This window comes from Vulpes lagopus, chromosome 7 (assembly GCF_018345385.1).
Source record: "Vulpes lagopus strain Blue_001 chromosome 7, ASM1834538v1, whole genome shotgun sequence".
NCBI classification, from domain to species: domain Eukaryota; kingdom Metazoa; phylum Chordata; class Mammalia; order Carnivora; family Canidae; genus Vulpes; species Vulpes lagopus.
The window spans coordinates 11,962,220-11,983,602 of NC_054830.1; the positions used below are offsets into that span (position 1 = coordinate 11,962,220).

The 21,383-nt window shown below is 52.8% G+C and overlaps 1 protein-coding gene across 16 annotated transcripts in view; it reads right to left on the reverse strand.

The window, feature by feature from the left end:
• Positions 1 to 2,704: 2,704 nt before the first annotated feature.
• The window catches only part of EPS15L1 (epidermal growth factor receptor pathway substrate 15 like 1), a 96,793-nt gene continuing 78,114 nt past the window's right edge, over positions 2,705 to 21,383 (reverse strand). For 4 of the 16 annotated variants that reach the window (XM_041761454.1, XM_041761467.1, XM_041761466.1 and 1 more), the window contains exons 23-25: positions 20,550 to 20,597; positions 8,362 to 8,567; positions 2,705 to 3,325 (exon numbers count right to left, since the gene is read on the reverse strand). In XM_041761454.1, coding sequence (XP_041617388.1) covers positions 3,179 to 3,325; positions 8,362 to 8,567; positions 20,550 to 20,597 — 401 coding nt within the window. In that variant the 3' untranslated portion in view covers positions 2,705 to 3,178. The other 12 variants (XM_041761469.1, XM_041761459.1, XM_041761472.1 and 9 more) reach the window with 10 other exon arrangements.

The window sequence follows — 21,383 nt, forward strand, 5'->3', positions numbered from 1 at the left end:
AGAAGATGCCCACCTTTTTGAGTGACATGTCCTTGAATCTGGAAGGATGAAGTGACACGGGGACAGAATAGCCTTTACAGCCTGTCTGCAAAGGGACTGGGGGAGGGAAGGCGGCAGACTGTGACAGCGGGCCACGCGTGTACAGTACGCGTGTATTCACGGTACTCTTCTTGCTGCTATTATGCTGGGAGATTTTCATAATAAATGCTTTCATACTGGACACTCTATTTTTTTCAGGAAATTGTGTGCTCCTTGCCAAGGAAGAGGCAGAGAGAGCCTGTGGGAGTGGGGATGGTATCGGTGGATTTGAGGCTCGGTTATTTGCACAGCAAGCAGGTGTGTGTGTTTGTGTGTGAGTATCCATGAGTGTGTGTATAAGGCTGGGGAAAAAGGAAACAGGATTTAAAATTGGCTTGTAACCTTTTTGGGGTGGTGGTGGTGGTGGTGGTCTGAGAACCGCTGCCGACAGCATGAAAACTTCAAGGACACCCACACAAAACAAACAAGAAGAAATACACAAATGTACTCTCTGGGGTTCAAGGATTCCCTGAAGCCCACTGCACCCCTCTGGGTAAGAACTCCTAATTCAGTGCCTGGCCCTCCATTTCTAAGACATAAAGAGACTCTGTACCTCTTCTACGTGGCAGTGCACACATAAAAAAGCAGCAGGCAAGATGAAACTAATCTTTTCTAAGGCCAGCAGAACACCAAGCCACCACCTCTCCAGGGCTTCGGGGCTCTGGGCAAATGAGCACAGACACTGAGCCTGTTTTTCCATCAGGAAAATGCATTCTCACCTCTCCCGCCTCACCTGTAAGGTGGCTCTGAGGTCAGAACAGAAGGATGCAAGTTGCATCACCCCAAAAACCGTGAGCTTTTCACCTTGTACTCAAGTGTGGAGCCGTGACCAGCTTGGGGACGGTGACATAGTGACTTCCCCAAGGGGATACACGATGGTCCCACCTCAGCAGGAGGAAGCCTTAGGAACCATCTCAAGGCACATACTGGAAGCTGCTCCCCCTTCCAGAGAGGATGAGGCGCACATCAGAGCTCAGGGAGCCCACAGGCCCACATCAATGCTGGTGACGGAGAAGCAAGGCCATCTCATGGGCACCAGGGAATCTTGGGGGCCTTTCGTCCAAAAATCACCCAGAAATGGGCAATTTCCAAGGGCCTGGACTGTCTGGGGTGATCTCCACATCCCCTACCCTACCTCGATTCACAGTGTCCTCTGAGCCTCACCCTGAGATGGGTCTATGTCACCGAATACCTGGCTCTGAAAAGCTGCCTTTTGGAAAGCCTGTCTGTCTCAGATGAAGGTTAACATCCGCAGCGACATGGCATTTGGTGATGGGGACTCACTTCACCTCTGTGCTCAGCCCCAATCTGTCACCTCGAGTCCCAGCAGGAGGAAACCCTCAAACAAGCCAAACCGAGGGCCATGCTGTGAGGCACCGGCCCAGCCGCCTCCACACTGCCACGGTCTGCAAAGACAAGTGGGTCTGCAAAGACAAGCAGGTCTCCTGCCTAAGGAGACAGGACAACTAGATATTACACAGTGGGGGTCCTGGGACAAAAACTTAAAAACACGGAATAAACTGTGACCTTAATAGTAATTTCTTAGTATTGATTCATGAATTCTAACAAACATACCATGTTAACATGTTCAGCACAGGGGAAGTTATGCGGGGTTTATGAGAACCCCTTTGTATTATCTTTGTGACTTTTCTGCAAATCTAAAACTGTGTCTAACACGTCAAGTTTATTAAACTGCAAAAACGAGTTGGTAAATACCTGTGATTCCCCGGGTGCGATAAAGCCGATAAAGCCCGTGGAGTCAGGCGGCAGAGAGGCAGCATGCGGGGGCGGGGGTGAGCAGCTCCACCTTGGCTGGGGAAGGGAAGCCGGCAGGGACCTTGGCCCAGAGACACAGAACAGAGAAGGGTCTCAGCATCCACCCCACCAGGAGGGGCTGGGGCCGTGTCCCCTGAGACTTCCCAAAGAGGCTAATCCTGACGGGGAACACTGTGGGCCTGCCGTCCTGGCGTCCCCAGCTCCTCCCCTTCCGAGCCTGTGCAGCCTTGGGGGTCAGAGGCTCTCTGCCACGTTTCTCAGGATGAAGGCTGTGCCAAGGCTGCTCAGATTCAAAAGATTTATCATGTTTGTCTGAGAGAAGTTGACCTGGGGTGTCTCATCTCCCTGGGGACAGTGAGAAGAAAAGCTGGGCAGATCTGCAATGTCCTTGGCAACTCCTGAGCTCACCCCCAGTTATGTCCGAGCTTCAGGAATGTTCTAGGGGATTTCAGCTGAGTTCGAATGGCTAACTCTCCCACCTCCCGACCTTGACTATGGGTTTGTTTCGTGGTATGAGGACTGCCTAGTGGCCTCGCCCCCCATGTAGACCAGCCCTCAGTGAACTGTGCAAGAATCTTTCTTCCAATTGCAGGGCCCTTACCAAGGGCCACCTGCTCTAGGGACAGTGAGGTTACTACCAACCATCTCAGAGACATTCTGTATCCTGGGGTGCCCCCTACAAACTTCCCAAATTGGCTCTGTGGCCCTAGAAGCTGCTCAAACACTGAGGATTTAAGCTAGAATGTTCCATCTGGTTTTCCACCCACTGTGGGGCTGGTTCGCCTCTGTGACACCACATGTGAAGGTTACTGCAAGGAAAATAATATTTAAATGAAAGGGGAAAAAAAGATTGTTTTGTATTAAAATATTTTATATTAATCATTCAAACTTAATTTTATACAACGAATGCATACATCGCCCAGGTGTCTGTCTCCGGAGGGAAGTCGGGGAGGCATGGGGGTGGTGCGCCTGGGCGCTGGTACGAGCAGATGAAAGGCAAGGGGTCACCGCGCTTCCTCTACTCGTCCTGTGCTCCAGGTGGAGGAAGAAGACCCGGTGCTGTCACTCCACAGGGACGCCGCGGAGAGGAGCGTCTGCAGGCACCTCTCCGGGCCTCTCTGCTGGGCGAGCCCCCGGAGCCCGAGGCCCTCCGACCAGCGAGTCCTTGACGTAACCGTGGCTGTGACATGTCACAACGCGAACGGGGACCACTGTGAGCGTGTGTGTGCGTGTGTATGTGTGTATAGATAGACTTGAGTTTTCTCCTTTTGCGAAACCGCCCCCGTGGCCGTCCCGCCTGGCGCTCGTGGCCGCTGACCCGGGCCTAGGCGGCGGGCATGTCGGCCTTGCTGAGCGCGATGGCCAGCTCTAGGTCCTCCTGCTCCTGTCGCCGCAGCCGCGCCAGCCTCTCCTGCTCCGCCTTCTCGCTCTCCCGCTTGGCCCACGCCAGCTGCTGCTCCTCATTGCCAAACTGCAAAGGAAAATGGAGGTTGGGTTACTTGGCCTGGGCGCTGCAACCTGCCGCTCAGGGGTGGGGGCCGGGGCCCGAGGACGCCCCTCGCGTGCTGTCAGGGTGCAGGGAAATGCAGTGCTGGGGGGCACTGGGCGGGGTGGGGCTGCCTGGCGTGCACGTGAAAACCAGACAAAGCCAGAAGCCCAGGTCTTGGTTGGGAGCCGGGAGGGGACACGCATGGCCCAGTCCTGACCCGCAGTCGCATGCACTGAGAAACAGGCCTGAGTCTGACCCCAACTACCACCTCGGACCTCAGAGAAACCAGCCACCCGGCCCCCTGCGGGAAACCAAAGCAGGCAATGCTAGGCATCGGTCTGGGGACACGGGGAGTTCCCGTGAGTCCTGGGTCAGAGTCTCCGAGGCTTCACAGGGTGAGGGACAGGTCCCCGCTCCGCTTGGCCTCCTCTCCGGGCACGGTGGGGGCATCTCTGAGAGCGGCCGTGGAGCAGAGGTCAGCTGAACCGAGGAGCTCGAACAGCGAGCCTCCAGCAGGCCGATGACACCAGCGGGTGGGAGGCGCTGCGACTGGAGAGCTCTGGCAGCGCACGGCTTTGCGTTTAAACGTGCACGGACGACACGGTCCTGAATGTGGCCTCTTTACCCCAGCCATGGCCTGGGGGGCACCAGACTCACTAAGAGCCACCAGCTACTTCAACATTTATACTTCAACATTTATAGAAGCCCTGGCATTAATGCTGCCGATCCATCCGGGAGTTCTTGAGGTCCTTTTCCAAAAGGTTCAGTTAAAAAAAAAAAAAATATATATATATATATATATATATTTTTTTTTTTTTAAACAAGGGAGGAAACCATTTTGACACCAAGATGGGTGGTTTCAAACCATTCAAGGTATCTTAGCTCTATGGGAAAAAAAAGCAAAGCTAGACCTCATGTGCTCTTCCCCTGGTGTGGGTCTCTGGTTCCCCCACGAGCCCCAGTCACATGCCCCACGCCCCTGAGCAAAGCTGTGGCCTCTCCATGGGCTCGGCCTCCCTTTGCATCTCTCTCCTCTGCACCGGCTTGGCCAGCTCTCTGCGGAGCACCAGGCGACACCAAAGAAAGAGGCAGGCCGACCCTCTGAAAGGCACCCCCTGGGAGCAGACATACAAACAATACCAATTCGACACAGGCTTCACGGAGGCCTGTATAGACCCCACTGGGAGCACCAGGGAGGGAAGCACGACTAATTCTGGACTACTTCTTCACGCATGTACTGAAAGCCTGAGTGACAACCTGAGAGGTGAGCTCCTCTGGCAGGTGGGGACGCGGAGGCCTGGGGAGATGGGGGCAGTGGCTACAGAACCTGGGCCCTCAGCAGGCTGGACTTTCTCTCTGGGTCTGGGTGGAGGGGGTGGGGGCAGTCAGCTACAGCTGCAGGGTTGGGGCAACAGGGCACCTCTGTGAGTGTAGCAGTGGGTGGGGGGCGTCGAGCACCCAAGCCTGGTGCTGCCAAAACGGAGCACAGGGTGGGAGGGACCAGACTGCCAGGGGTTTGTGCGCAGGTGGGTGGAGGGGTGCGGTGAAGGGAGCCTGATCTGGACCACATGAGGCTGGGAGAAGGAGATGAGGCAGGAGAGGAGGCCTCCTCCACGTGGCCTTGGGAGTCAGGTGGGGACAGGTGTGGGGTCAGTGTGACAAGCTGTCCCCAGGAAGAAAGCCTGAGTTCCAGTTTCTTAGAGAAACTAGCCAGGAAGCATTCTGGGGCTGATGGGTCTCCAGGTAGGACTCCATGGAATGCAGCCCTCACCCCTCCTGTTGCCACCGCCCATCACAGCAAGCCTCCGCCCTCACACTCTCTGGGGTTTTTCCAACAGCTCATCAGGAGAAAAACAAGGAAAAAAACCCCACAAATACTGGCAGAAACAGCTCCCTGATGCTGCTGACAGTGGTGGGAGAGGACAGCATGGCTGACAGGGACCTCGCCCTCGTCAGCCCAGTTGGGGAGGGTGGGGGCTGACAAGTAACGCCCAGGGTGATCCAGCCACAGCCTGGATGCCAGGCCAAGAGGGGTCAAGTATCAGTGGAGACCATGTGGCCACACTATGATTCCTGCCCAGCCCCAGAGTCTCAGGATGTCACTGCAGAGCCTCCTGCTCAAGGGGTCCCCATTTTCAAATGAAATGTGCTGACAGGAACATTCCAGATGCCTTCAGAGCAGACTGGATTGGGGCCGGCTTCTGGATCCTGTCTGGAGACTTGCACCGAGCATGCGCTGTTTGTGCGTGCTGGAGAAGCAGGCTGGACCGTGGTGTCCGTGAGACGACCTGGAGGGAGAGGGTTGCTTGTAGCTCCCTCTGGGCCTCCAATCAGCACAAAGGCCTCTCTCGGCCCCAGTGGAGACCCCTTGACTAGGCCACTCGGATTCTCCAACCTGCATGCATCGTGATGGCCGGCACCTGGGGCGCCTGTGGGTACAGCTGCCACTCCGTGAACGGCAGGTGACTCCTGCTTCACCCCGGCGCCTTCCTGGAGCTGAGACAGTGGGGCACAGAATGCCGCCCTGCCACAGCATCTCCCGTGTTCGGGGAGGATGCTACACGGTTTTCCTTTAGCAGCCTCTCAGCAGAAATCCAGGATTCAGAAGACTGCGCACGAAGGCACCCGGGGCCATTCCTCACTGGGGCCTGAGGCATCCAACAGCACCTCCCGTTGGCTCACTTATGCTGCTGTGAGAATTGCATCCAACTTGTCCAATGGTGCACAGCACAGCACATCCCATCTGAGATTTGCTCTGCTCTTAACACAAACTTCCGGAAAAAAGTCATTTTGCTAACCTATAAAAGCTACTTCCTAATAAACACATTTGCCTGAGACAGAAAGTCTTGTTTTTTAAGAAATCTTGGAGACGTTTCCTGTGACTAGCTACAAGCACAAGTAACCCATTGATGGAAACTCAGGGCTCATAAATTAGAGGCTTCCAGAATGGCAGGACCAGGGCGCCAACGGGGGGACTGCACACGCGTGTGACATCAGCTTCCCTGGACTCCAACGTGGACCACGTTGCTTATGCATGGGTAACAACATGTCTTGGGGGCTCTCTTAGAACATTCACACTGAAAGAGTCATGGTGCCAGTCTACTGGGCAGCAAGAGACCTCTCAGCGTTTACTTGAGGAAACACACAACCTGGAGGGACCAACTCTGGCCTTTTCTGAGTTAGCACAAACCTCCAAGGTCTAGCAAACCAGAGCCCACTGGCCAATGGACTGCATCCCCGGATGTCACAAAAATGCAAAGACATTCCAAGTGCCCTGAGGTGGGACAAGTTGACCATTTTTGAACTATGGTATGACTGAAGGGGAAAAAATCAAACCAGTTAGGTGTCCTGCCTATCCCACACTCCATCCTATCAGAGGGGTCAAATCTCATTGTTGGGTATTTCCTCTGGGAAAACTGGGGCATACGAAGCGGGAAAGGTGATTTTAAACAAAGAACAGCAGGGGTACCAACAAGGCAGAATCTGACCCACCACTAGGAAACAAGGATTCAATATTGAGAATGTTTCTGGAATGACCAGAAATAGTGGGCCAAATGATAGCTTAAAACCTGGGATTTTTTTTTTTTTTTTTTTAATATTCTCCCCCAACCAGCCATCAGGGTGAGGGCTGGGGGGAAACACAAACAGAATCCTGCATTTCAGAAAGAGAATAGTTATTTCTCCAAATTACCAATCACATCTACTTACCCCTCGTCCCTACCCAAAACAGAGTACCTGAATCATGCGTGAATAGCTCTCTTTCTCTCATCGGCATTTAATTTTTTTTTCCACCAAAACACAAATGCAGTACTATTCAAGAAACTGTAGATAAAGCGGGTTTTGTTTTTTGGCTTTTATTAATAACGTCGCCATTTGGATACATCCACGGTGTGCACTGGCTGTCAACAAAGTTGAGCTAACTGCAGTCGTAAAATATTTACAGGTCGCCAAGAGCCGGGAATGTGCGGTGTCTTGGGCGACTGCAGTAAGACACAGGATAGCTGTGCACGCGAGGTGGATCTGAAGTGCATCAGGCACTCACTGGGCCCTGCCAGGGCAGATCTGGTTTTAAGAGAGATTCTAGGAGCTGGAGCATCTATTAAACAATACATCTCACCCCGAACCGAACCAGGAAACAAAGGACTTTGCAAATCAGAATGTAAAAACAGTGCACAACGGACGGTGAAACCAATTCTGGGAAGATGACATCTGAAGCTCTCTGAGAATAAGGTTCTTGGTACCGAGGAAGGTGTACCGAAAACACCCCCCAGTGACAGCGTTTCACAATCCAGAATGTTTTGCACACCGAGAAACAACAGCCAGGCTTTCCAAGTCCCAGGATTAGCTTCTGAAAAGGCACTTTGCTTTGCTAAATGGCTCCATGAGGGTTAGGGTTTTGGTTTGGCAGAGGGAAAAGGGCTTCAGAGCAGTTGTTCCAGGCTGGATTTCTTTCCATCATAGCTGGGAACTGAAATACATTCTAAAAAATCAAATTGCTCTTCCTCTGCATGCCCTGCCAGGGTCCTTCGATTCTCACTTGCTGCTCAAAATGCCCTGGGGTGGGACCGTCACAGCTCTCGCCCAAAGACCCTTTTGAGGACAGTGAGACCCTAATGGGACTTCTGCAATCTTGTGTGCGTACTTCAGAAGCGTCTGACCCCTCTGCTTCCAAAAATCCATCAACACAACGGCCTCCGGGCCGCAGAAATGATACAGTCTACCAGGGAGGGCAGAAACAGGTACATCTAGCCACCCTGCTGGAAGAGAACATGCCCTTATCACAGAGTATCCAAACTGTAGCTCTTTTCTTTTCTTTTCTTTCTTTCTTTTTTTTTTTTTTTTTTATTGAGAAACTGTTTTTCTTACACAAAGTAGTACAGAATAAATAACACAAATGAGAGCATGGAGGTACCGGGAGACATAAACCAGGCTTGCCGTTTCTAAGAGACAAAAAAAGAACCCCAAAGAAGCTGCAAAGCGGAGGGTGGAGGGGGTGGCGCGGAGGGAACTCAACTTACAGAGGTGAAGTCTGCAAAGCCCAAGGAAGAGGCTTTAGAAGGTTTAGCTGAAGAGGAGGGAGCAAATGGATCTTTTCCACTAAACGGGTCCCCAAACCCCTTTTTATTTTGGAACGGGTCACTGCTGTCAGCCCCGAGTGGCTGGAATGGATCGGGGGGCTCGGGAAAGTCTGCAGAACCAAGCTGGCTTACAGGTGTACTTTTACCTGGAAAGTTTAGGAGAAAAAAAAAAAAAAAAAGAAAGAAAGAAAAAAGAAAAAAAAAGAAAAACAAGTTACTGACCACGGACAGAACAGAGTCCTGACTGAGGAGGAGGGCAGCGAGAGCTGGCAGGGATGCCCTCTCCCTCTTTGGAAAGGGCCAGGATGTGGCTCGCTGGGGGGACAGATCCCAGGGGCATCCTGGATGGATCTCGCTTCACTCTCACCTTATCTCGGAGGCTTAACAGGGTTGTGGGCGATATAAGAAAACCACTTCAGACAGCCCCCTCTCTTCCCCACCCCGCTCAGCTAAAATTTACTGTCTTTACCAAGTTTACACGCAGGCATGTTTCAAAGGGACTCATTTTAGTGAGGCAACACATTTACTATCACAATGAGTTAAAAAAAAAAAAAAAAGTCATGGCTGAGCAGAAAAACACACTGCAAGCTTCTAACAACAACAACAAAAAAAAACGGGGTGGGTGGAATGGGGGGGTAGGTGGAGAGATATTTGCAATTAACAGGAGTGATTAGTTTCACAATATGGGAAAGAGTTAGCATTGGTTGTGAGGGCCTAGAGGCAGCTCACCAGACAACCGCCTCAGCTGTCCTGAGGGTTATGATCTGTGTTTAGCTCCCGCTTCTGCCTTTTGGTGCAGGTGGCTCCAGGAGGCAGGGTTTGGGCCTTTCTGGGCTCTTGCTGAGAGGGTGGCACTAGGATGCCTGGGTCCTAGCAACGCAGATGACGGCCGGACATGTGTGGGATAGACGGGCTCAGAATTAGAGGGAACCAAGGTCATGAGACCATGCTTGGGGCAGTGGCCTGAGGGTAGGTAGCTTCTCCTAACAAGTCCTGCCAATGTGCCGGAACATTCCACTGGGAACCAGGGGCCTCCCCAGGCCTGCCTAGCCAACACTTGATGAGCTTCCAGTATCTGCCAGTTTCATAGGCCAGGTTCCTGCCCGAAGCCACTCATTTGTCCAGTGGCTGGCCAGGGTGGTTGGGGCACCAAGAGTGAGATATTGGATGTAGTCCAAGCCCCAGGTTAGAGACTCCAATTTGTCAGTCCAGCTGCTTATGGTTACTCTTACAATTTCAAAACTAATGTGCACAAAGAACCCAAAAGCCATGGGCCACATTCCACATATGACCTTGGACATCTAGGTGCACATCCAGAAAATCCCCCCAGCCCCAAGGGGTACCTGAGCCTGGGACACCTGCCTTCCTCACCCAGCCAGCCTCTGCCACATGACCTGCCATCTAGAGAGACCACCTGGCTCTCAATCTCCATGCCCAGCTCTTAAAACCATTCTCTCTGATGCCACATTTCCAAAGGCTCCAAAGTGTCTTCCTAGAAGCTCTGGAGCCACAGCCTGCCTCAGCTTCTTTCAACTCCAAGACCTCAACCAGGACAAGCACCTCGGCCCTAGATGGCCTCAGTTTCCTATGTGTGAAGCGGGAAGGAAGAGGCAGGGGTCTGATGCCCAGCGCTCCTCAGAGCAGCATGACCTGTGCCCCACTCTGAGGCTGCTCTGGCACCTTGTACCTTCTCGGTCACCCTGCTGGCCCCAGGCAGTACCATAGGACTCGCGTGGACCAAGGCAGGGGGCGGGGGAAAGGGAGAAGGGGAGGCTGAAGCATAGGTCTGTCTCTCCCCGTGGCCTCCAGCTGAATCATAGGCATACATGGGGCCCCATGGTGGGTGGGCCCTGTGAGCTAGAAGGGTCCCTGACGGAAAGCCTTTGCCAAAGCCCCTAGGTGGGCCGCACTGACACCACGCAACAGGAATTAGGACTTCTCTCTCCCACAGCAAACGACTTGTCAAAGCGAAGGCCTGGGGGTGCCGCCCCCACTTTCTGTACCAGTCGAGTCTTTACCAGTGGTATCTCCTCCTCTATCCATGACAGAGCCCAGATCTTCAAGCTCCCTCCAGCACCAAATGCTCCTCCCTGATATTCACTCTCCCACCTCCTCCCCGTTCTGGATCCCAGTGCCCCCCAGGCTACAGAGAGCAGGGTGCTCTGGGTGCCTGCCACAGCTTCCCTGGCTTGTCCCACTGGTCCTGAAGACCTGCCTCCCCCATGGCCACTATGCACAGCCAACCTGCTCCCTGGCCTGAGGGATGAGCCAATAGGTCAGTTAGGCTGCCCAATGGCTGCTCCTCTTCTTGGCTTCCTGCCTGGAAGGCCATCCCCACCCAGCAAAGTGGTCTTCTAACATAGGGCTGATCCTCACGCTGCCTGGATCTCCCAAAAGGCTTGAGGTTGCCCTAGAAATATCCACCCACCAGCCTCATCCACCTGCCCCTTGCCCTACCACCACAGCCACCTCTTGCTCTGCCTAGCTCAGGCCTTTGCATCTGTTGCTCCCAGGCTTGGGAGGCCCTACCCCTTGTGGATACCAAACACTAGGAGGCTGCCCCTCTCCCCTTCTGGCTGAGATGCTTCCCTGTCTACTGCTCTGCAGCCATCATGACATTCTGTCCTTACGTCACATGTGTATTTCTACTCTCAACAGAATGTAAGCTCTGTGAGGCTGGGGCCCTGCTGTCCACAGTGCAAGCTCCTCTGCCCCCTGCCCCCCACCACACCCTGCCTTGGGCCCATGTTTCTGCCATCTCGTGGTGATTCCCAAAAGCTCCACAACCCATGCCAAACTCTTCCCAAACTCATCTTCCACCAGCCCTCCAGGGCCTGAGTGGCACCTCCTTTCCTGGGAACTCCCCCAACTCAGGGCTTTTATCTGGCTGGTCCCTCTGCCCAGGATGCACTCCCAACTACTGCCCTCTTGAGGAAGCCCCTGTGCACTCCTGCCCCGCTGTTCATCTCTTCCAGCCTAGTCCCGGGGCAGGCCACATTTACCCCTAGAAGACAGGGAACAGCACAGCAGCACCCACCCCCACCTTGTTCCCAGACTCAGGGGTTGTGATGGGTTGAACTGCATCTTTGAACTGCACAAATTCCTAACGTTGTCTTTACTCCTAGCACCTCAGAATGAGACTGTTTGGAGATGGGGTCTTTGATACGGTAGTTGAGTCAAAGTGAGGTCCTATGGGGGGGTGCCAGTCCACTAAGACCGGTGATTCCATTTGAAGAGGAGACTAGGACACAGACATGCACAGAAAGAGGAGGATGTGAAGACACAGAGGGAAGATGGCCAGCTACCAGCTAAGGAGAGCAGCCCTGCTAACTCCCTGATCTTGGCCCTCCAGCCTCCAGAGCCACGAGATAAGGACACACTTCTGTTGTTTAAGCTGCGCAGCCCGTGGCCCTGCTCTGGCAGCTTGAGCTCACTCACACAGGGTCAGGGGAAGGCCACCCTTGTGGGGCTGCCAGAGTGGTCACCCAGAGGAGGGGTCGACCCACGACACGGCTGCCCACTGTTGTAACTCAAGTTTTACAGGCATGCCAACGCCAGTTAAGCTGGGCCAACTCATTTGTGTGCACTCTATGGCGGCTTTCATGCCACAACAGCAGAGCTGAGCAGCTCGGATAATGTAAGGCCTGCAAGGGCACAAATAGTGACTCCCTGGTCTTTCGCAGGAACCCCGTGCATACTGGTGATGTGGAGCAGGCGCTAAGCTCAGGCACCTGCCAGGCGATGAGCACAACACATGCTACTGCCAGGTGATCAGGCCCTTCTGGGACACTGAAGGATACTGTTGTCCCCAGGGAGGGCCCCAAAGGAAACAGAGGACCCTGGATTGCAGCTCTGACAGAGTCACTCAGAAGCTCTGTGTGCAGCATGGTGGCACCTGCAGCCTCCAGAAAATGTCACCTTCCCCATGGTCTGCTTCACAGGCACCTGCCCATCCCGTCTCCTCAAACACCTCTCAGTACCCTCTTTCCCCACTGTGGAGTAGTGCCACATACCAGGTGCCACCCCAAGAGAAGATGCACAGCCTCAGGAGAGGTCCCCTGTGGCGTTTGCCAGGAGGCCGACTCCAGCTCACCTTCCACACCCGTGGCGGCACTACCCAAGGCTTGATCGCAGGTATCAAGCCTTATTCCTGAGTGAAGGGCACTCCGGGGCCTCCTGGGGCACTCGCAGCCTTTTCAGGGCCCAGAAGACTGTCCTTAATCTGCACACTTAGCTGGTATGTGCAAGGACCCTCAAGGCCATAGGCAGGGGTGCCATAGGGGGACGGTGTCCTGAGGGTTGGGGACACAGGATCAGGTTGCATGAGGAAGGGATGCCAACCTAAGCATTGCATGGTCCTCATGGCCTGGCCACCCCCAGCCTCCTTCCTGTAGCTACTTCCACTGCCTGACCACCTGTACCATCCAGCCCAGCCTGTCTCTCCCGGCCTTGGCACGCAGCCTCGCCCTTACCCTGGCAGACATCCCCCAGGACTCATTCCTCCCCTGCAGGGCTCTCCATGCCTTGTCTGCTTCCCATGACACTGGACTTTCCTGGTCTGACCTCCACATGTGAGGGTCAGTTCCTCATAGGTGGGGCTCAGCAACCACTGATACAAGTAAATGCCAATCCCTGTCCTCAGTGGGGGGTGGGGGGTTCCTCCTGGGCCAGGTGCTGCCATACAAGAGCCATAGGACTGTCCCATGGGACCTGAGGCCCTTTCAGGGAACCCCTCTGGTGAGCTAGGAAAGAATAAGGCATCTGGCTTCCTTCCTTTGCAAGAAAGAGCAGTATTATTCACTGATGTACTCTTGGGTTGATTTTTTTTTTTTTTTAATAAAAAACTAAAATGACAACAGACCAAATAGCAAACTTCTGATACAGGAAAAAGTAGAGTTTCTGGGGATGGGCTGAAAATCTCAGGGCGTGGCACAGCTCCTGGTTCTACAGTAAGTCCAGGTAGACAACTGCCTGACTTCCTGGAGCATTTCTTGTAGGGTCTGGTCCAAAGGGCAGATATCTGAGCAGGGATAAAGGGGCCAGCTGACCCCAGCCCAACCCCAAGGGTGAGCACAACAGTCCAAATGTTCAAAGGTATCACCCACTTCTGTGCTCTTTCCTTCTTTTAAATTGGGAACATCTCCCCACCCTGGTTTGGGTTTGTTGTGGTTTTTAAATTGCTTTTGGGGGGGGGGGTTCAGATTCTAGCCTGCTAGGATTTCAAGCTGAGGTTTCTGACAAGCTATGAGGTGATCGGGGAGATGAAAAGCTCTGTTCACATCAAAACTGCTGGGGCCTGGTCTTGCTCCGTTGCTGAAACCGTTGTTATTTAGAAATCATGACTGTGTTAATATGAAACCAGGGCACATCAACTGCTCTTGATTTCAGAGGGGAAAAAAAGAAACAGAACGTTTTTTTTCTCGGTTGTCTGTTTTTGTGCTTTGGCACAGAGGCTGAATTACTGGATGTGACACGTGCAAAATCGATGGCATCCCTGGCTTGGCTTGACATTGTGCTAGTGACCAGAGGCTTTCTGCCAAGAAACGCACACCCTGACTGCCCTCAGTCCAAACTTCCTACTCTGCACCCCCATTTATTTTTAGCAGCTGCACTTTTAAAACATTCTGGGTGTAGTTCCTGCTTTTACGTAACCACTTCTGCTAACGCCTTACTCGTTTTTCCGATTTTCTGGGTATAGGTTATCTTAAACGTGACAAAGTCATTTTCAGCTGCGTCTGTGCCCCTGAGCGAACTCACTGTCATTTTAAGGCTTTCTGCAGCTCCAGGTACCATGAATAGGAAAGATGTTGACTGTGGCACATTTCAGAGGAGGCAGCGATAATCAGTTTTTAAAAATTGCTGTAAGAGCTCTTGGGGGTGATTCCCGACGCACAAGCCATGTGGTAGGCGTGGCACCACCATTCCTAGATGTCCACACGGGGCCGGGGTGCCACCTGACCCCTCAGCAGTGGGAAGGTGGGGAGTGGGGACCAACAGAGTGATGACCCCCTAGGGGCTGGAAGCTGCTGCCTGCCCCCCAGAGTGACTCCCCAATATTCAGAGTCTTCCTCATTAATAGGGGAGAGGAATGCAAGATTGAAGAAAAGGCAAAATAGGGCTTATTTCAAACCGCAGCAGTTTCAACAGTTACCCAAGCGGTGCACCGAAACCGCACACAGGACTGCCTTTAGCAAAAACAATATGAACCCGATGGTTTACCACAGCGTGTGCTGTTAAAAAAAAAAAAAAAAAAAAAAACACTCGGTGGCCGACTCCACCCTGGCAAAAAATTTCTTTAATTCTCCTATTTAACTTTTCAAGGCCATGCGTGTCCCCAAGCCCCCATACTGCAGGCACCCCGGGTCGGGGAAGCAGCCGGGCCCCAGGCAGGTGCTCCTGAGCAGGTGCTCCCGAGTGAGTCTCTGGCCGCAGAGCTCCCTCTCGCTGCGCCTTTCCCAACACGCTTTTCAGGAAACCGCTGTCCGGGAATGGTCCCCAAGAGCCTGGTCCGCCCGTTGGGAAAAAAATGATGGAATGCACATTTGAAAAACTGCAAACGCTCAAACTCTGAAAGAAGGTAGATCCCCTTGTTCGTAAGTCTTTAACTTATTAGGAGACAAAGAGGTTTTGGGTGACTTAGGGTCTCAATAAATCTGATGGGTAAAGATATCGAAAATACACATCTAACCGTGAGTTTGTCTTCATCCCAACTGGACACTTGCTGGGTTCTATTTATAAAATTCAGGGCCATAGTTGGAAAATGCAACTACATTACTGTAGATGAGAGATAAATACGAAAACAACAAAACACAACAAAAAAATAAAAAACAAAGGGCTTGTGGTCAGGACAGCTGCCCCACCTTAGCTATTACCCTACACAACACAGGACGTTTGCACAACTGCCATTTATCCCAACATGGGACACCTACGCAGCTGTCACTGGCCCTCTACGACAGGGGACACCCACGCAACTGCCACTCATCCTCCACAGCATGGACCCTCACACAACTGCCAGGCTTCTGTCACACTGCACGGGAGAACTGCTGCTTCGGAGGGGACACACCCTGTTTCCTTAGCCTCTCCCTTCCCACCCGCTGTCCCCACTGCCCCCAGCCCTCGGCAGGAAAGCTTAACTAGGGGGCAGGGGGGACATGGGGAGAAAGTGAGAAAGCAGGCTGTCCAGAGCACCACCTTTCAAATTCATAATCACTGGGGCATCTTTTATGGAAAGAGACCTTTTTTTTTTTTGCCAACATATATCTGTGTTTTCCTCTGGCTCCTGCCTACGGTGGGACACAGAAGATGAGTGAGGGAAGCTAACTTCTCAAAATAGGACACCTGGGACCATGTTAACAGCTTGCAAGCGAGGAGTCCTGCAGACACCAGCCCTGCTCGCTCTCACTGATGCACATGCGAGGGAAGGCAAACCCGGCAGATCAAAGCCGTGCCAAGTAGCACAGCCCTGGCAGATAAAATCTGAGGTCCCCACCATCACAGCGTTGAGATTTTCCACTAAAAATATTTACTGAATTTTAAGAAAATCTGCTTAATGCATTGAAGGGAACAGGATGAGGTTTGGTACCGAATTGTTGAAAAAAGCTGAACAAATATTTACTATTACCCACCAGGCATCTCCACGACCAGTATGTTTTTCAGCCTATGTGGTGTTGGAGGTGGTCAAAGGTCATGGAAGCGAACTTGGTGTGGAGCCCCATGGATGCGGGGTCAGCCCACCACGACAAGAGAGCAGAGAAAAGAGGGAGGAAGAAAAGTGGCCATGCTTTTGGGGTCCTCAAAAGACAAGTATCACTGGGAGTGGGACACAGTTTACGAGAAGTTTCAACAAAAGCTTCCTTTAGTTCTGAGCAAAAACAGGGAGGGGAGTTCATGATTTACAAATGCATTTACAAATCCCAAATTTGTCTTTACAACAAAAACAATACCGACTGTAGGTCTCACAGTTCTGCTTTTTCAAAAAATCACATTTGTTCTTTGATTTTTTTTTTTTTTTTGCCTTCGACACACACTGCCGGATCAGCCCTGTGTGCCAACCCCGTCTCCATCCTGGGGGCTCAGAGCGCCCTGGAGGACAGGGAGACACTCGTAGCCACACAGCAACCAGATGCGGGGGGAGTCCTGGGTCTGTGCCACAGGACCAAGGCGGCCCAGCCTTTGCTACCCCCTGCAGAGGAGCTCCAAAGCTGTCAAAGCGCTACCTCTGCACAGGCAGAAAGGTATCGAATCCACAGTTCACAAAATCACCAGTCTCACGCAGCGGGTCTGAAAAACAATTAAAAGGTGTGCATGCATTGGATCTGCAGAGCCAACCAGGAGCTCCCTCTCATTGTCGGGGTGGCTTGGAAGCAGTCAGGAGAGCCTTTAGCAGATCGGGGTCCCCCTACTCTTGCTCTCCGTACAGATTCCCCTGCATCCCACACATCAATCCCATGCGTGGGCATGTGCTGTTTTTCAGCTGACAATGGCAGGCAAAGAGAGGCTGACTGGGTCTCCTGAATCTGAGAAAGGGATGAGGGGCCACACTGGGCACATCTTCCTCGGCTCCCTCACATTGCTACAGATGGAACTGAGTTGTTAAGGGGTATCTGGTGGCAGGTACAAGAGGCCCTCAAGGTGGCTAGGGAGGGGCCAGGGGCGGCGGTAGGGCGGTGGCTCCTATCTGTTCACACAGAGATACAGGATGGGGGAGGCCCGGGAGCTCTGAGTCTGTCCCCCACCTTGAGGCCCCACAGCCCCCCGGGAGCCTGGCTGGCTGAGCCTCTGATTCCTCTGCTCCAAGACCCTAAACCACTGCACAAGGGTGACAACTGTGTCACTGAACTCCTACTCAATCTTCCCTCCTGGGTGCAGGAGGGTGGGCGTGTGCTAAAATAGGCAAATGTTTCTATTTTCAAACAAAGCCGACTTTGCAGAGCAGAAATGTTCCCCAAAGAATAGTCCGTCTCCAGGCATCTCACCAGGAAGAGGCTGGGAGGAAGAGGGTGTTTCTCTCTCTGCTGGAAGCGGGGCTGGCGGCGAGCTCGCGCTACCAGGGCGTCACCCCCAGGCCTGACACAGACCCCCCCACCCCAGCTGGCAGGGGTGGTGTGTGGGCAAGGAGGGCTCCACTCCGCTGGTGCACCCTGACCCCGGCTGGTCCACAAGTGCTGGGATTTTCCAGTCTTCTTGTGATGGCAGTGAACCACTCTCGTCCCATTCTAGAACTTTACAAGTACCCACCGAATTATCTCTCTGAAAGCATCGTGGGAACGGAATTAAAGTAGTTAAGTTCAAGGCTGAGGTGCTAACCGCACGGCTCAACTGGAGAAGCCATTTTAAAAGTGGATCTTGAGCAAACAAGAGGTTGGACCCGTATGGGCAAAGGATGGCCACCCTGGGCTCCCCCCAAGCCTGGCCCTGCCGCACACGCCGAGGGCCGAGTGCGAACATGGGTTGGTGCTGCAGAGGAATGCAGACTTCCCTCCTTGCCCGAGTCCCATGGGGCAGCTCCCCCAGGACGGGCAGGGTGACCCATGGGCAAGTGGGGTGGCCTGCGGGTGGGCGGTGGCCAGAAAACCGCATGAAGCAAGAAGCCACAATTGCCCTGTGTGGCATCTGCACACACAGGTGTGGGAGGGGACTCACGTTCTAGGGTAGACAGCACTTCTTTTTTTTTTTTTTTTTTGAAAATCATTTGACTCAAACAGGACACAGATTAAATGCTATCTTGCTTTCCTGCGTTCGTTGGAAGAATTGAGGGGAAGGAGTAGAGGGGCAAAAAAGACACCCTAGGCATGTGCACAGCTTTATTCTGGAGGTGAAAAGGTCATTAGCAGTAATAAAAGGGTAATAAATTGCGGAGAGGTTAAAGGTGACTGGATGGTTAGTGGTGAGGGCCCGCGAGCTGGTGTCACCCGGGCGCTGCAGGGACCGAACGCAGGGCTGCACTTGCAGGAAGTGGCAAGGGTGGGGCCGGGCGCAGGATCCCGCTATCTGTCGCTGGGGTGCGGAGGCCCAATCACTGACACCCACACAGCCATTTCCTGCCCTTAAAAAAAAATCTGTTTCTCCCTTTGCAAATCAACAACTTTTACCTAGAAACTCTTCAGCGGTGAGTTCTGACTGATCTCGGTCTCTGATCCGTTGCAGAAAATACACCACTGTTTACCTGGGGGAGGTGTGCCAGTGCCCGCTTTAACTGACAGGTTTCGGAGGCTGCGAGTGGGGCCTGTTTTGCATCTGCCTGGAAGAAACCAATTCTCTCTCCCCCAAACAGGCACCTGCTAGTTACCCAATACCTTGATAGACCTTTCTAGAAAAGAGCTCTGAGCGCACAGAACTCACTGCGGACACTAGAGCTTCGGGTGTGCCCCCCATGGGTGGTTCTCAATGGCCCGAGGGTACGCCTTCTAGCTTGGGTCAAGCCAAGAACTCCATGTTTAGCACTGAAAGCAGACGGCCAGCAGTGGGCTGCTCTAGTCACACATGCGGGATGCCAGGACTCCTTCCACAGGGAACCTCCGTGAGGCCCCCAGGTCGGGTGGGGGGCCCCACTATGACTGAACAGGCGGACATTTACGTGACTTTATCGCTTGTCATGTAAACCTTGGTCAAGTTTTTAAAAACAAAAACAGCTTGCACAGAATGTGAAAACTGCAGGCTACAGTATACAAGAGGTGGTACCTAAAAAACAAAGCCACTCGTGACTCAGACCCAAATGTGCATTTGGTCCTGGACAAGTGACTATGGCTGAGCTTCGCCAGAGAGGAAGGACCCTGGAGCCCTCTTTGAAGTTCAAGTACCCCTGCTCTGACTTTTTCAACTGCAAAGATTTCTGCCAAACTGCAATCTCGTGGGGAAAGAGAGTCCCCTGGTAACACCCTGTGTGCATATGGCTGCCTCAGCCCTAGCCTGTCTGCCCCTTGGAAAGGGGATTTTATGGATGAAGGACCTGTGTCCTGGTCCCAGTACCGTAGGGACAGGATGAGGATACATGTCACATACATCACATCACAGGTAATCACTGTGAAAGGCACTTTACCCCAACGGTCACCTGCTAGGCCAGAGCTGGTCCTACATTCCGTCAAGGAAACCAAGGCTTGGTGAGGTTGAGACGCTTGCCTACAGCCCCCCAAGGAGATGGTGGCAGAGTCAGAACATAAACCCAGGCCCTGGCTCCAACATCCAGAAACATGGACTGAACCTGATCAAGTAACCTTCCTAGATCCTAGTGGCCTCACATATCGGAGTGACCTCCAGACACAGAGGCCTGACAGCGTTCTAAAGACTATGGAAGAGCTGTCCCTTCACCTTGGTTTCTCTGAGTGCAGGTTTGAAGCTGTGTTTGGTCTGCGGAAAGAAACCATTTTCTCCAGGCAGTCTGGTCTGTCCATTTGAGATCTCCACAGGATCAAGGCTCCATCAAGAGGGCTGCAGGGCCCCCCGAGCAGGGTACCCACTTCACCTTGTCCCCACTCTGCCATGCTAGGGCGGCAGCTCCCTCCACATGCCATGAAGGCCCCTGAGTGTGATCATATGGCATTCCAGGTGGCAACAGCCACTACGGCATGCTGGCCACATGGCCTCACCGTGAGAGAGGAGGCCAGGTTAGTGAGAAGAGCAAAGGAGCACAATCTATTCCCTGTCAAACTGTTGGACTTTGTTTTCTTAAAAAACAAAGACAACAAAACAACACAACTTGGCCATCAGCCTGGCTGCTTCCTATCATAAACAGCCAAGAAAACAAGAGTTTTGCCTTGTGTTTTCATAAAGACTGCTTGGAGCAGGACTTCCTCCAGCACTGCTGCCCTGTCCTGCTAATAACCAGCTAACTCCTGGGCTGCTCCAGGGAGTCAGCAGCCTTGCTCTGTGCACCATGGACAAGGATGGAGAGGGCAGTGTGCGTCACTGGGTCTTGATTCCATCAGAGGAGCAGTGTGGGGCAGACACCGTCCTTTGCACCCCCAAAAGAACCAAACGCTTCCCCCAAATGCAACTTATTAAAAGGTCAACACGCATGGGTGCATCTGCATGGGCAGCAATTTCCATGTTGTTAGAGGTTAGTATGAAATCACAGCAGAGCCACCACTGGAAGCTGGTCAAACGATAATCACCACACGGTCTGTACCTACCACCCAGCAGTGTGTACAGCGCAGAGTTTTTCTGATCAGCCATTGCTTCTAGGTAAGAGAATCAGATGAGAGACATTTAGACCTCCACGCAGGTATGTCCTGGCCACTTATAGAATAAACACTGCACATGCATCAACCATTCTCTAGAACTTGTGAGAACTCTGAACCTCATGGTTTGATTCTCATTACAAAAGATGGGGGGTGGAGAGGTCCAGGTGGAGCAGGTCACTGAGTCCAGGGCTGGCCTTGCTGCACTTTGCTATGTGATAGCGGGTGGCCCATGTGACCTCTCTCACTTCCCTTTCCTCTTCTGAGAAAAGAGCATCATAGTATCTGTCCTATCTTGTGGGTCTTGCTAGGACCTGGCTATGGAACAGTTCCACAAGTGTTTCCTAAGAGTCCATGGATGTGAACAGGATATTGGGGGTACATGGCACCTCACCAGCCATGATAGAGCAAGGGTGCAGTGACCCAGAGCCAAGAGCAAAGCAGCCTGAAACTCTCCAGGGTTCAGGCCCAAACCTCCCAAGACGGGGATGGCTTCTCTGCTCTCTAAGTCCATGCGCGATACATTAAAAACAAAAGCCAAAATGAGGTGGGGAGGCTTGCAGAGGGTAATACAAGGGAGAGGGGACAGTGAAGGGTAAGTTCAAAAGCAGACCCAGCACTGTTCAAGGAAGGGGAGGCGGCTGAAATAAGAGTTTCCAAGAAACCCTATGCATGAAGCTCTGCACCTGCTAGCGAGCACATGGAGTATCTCCTTGAGGACTGACAAATACTGCATGGCCCTGTGTGTGCAGGTGTGCACACGTACATTCACATGAGAGTGTGTAT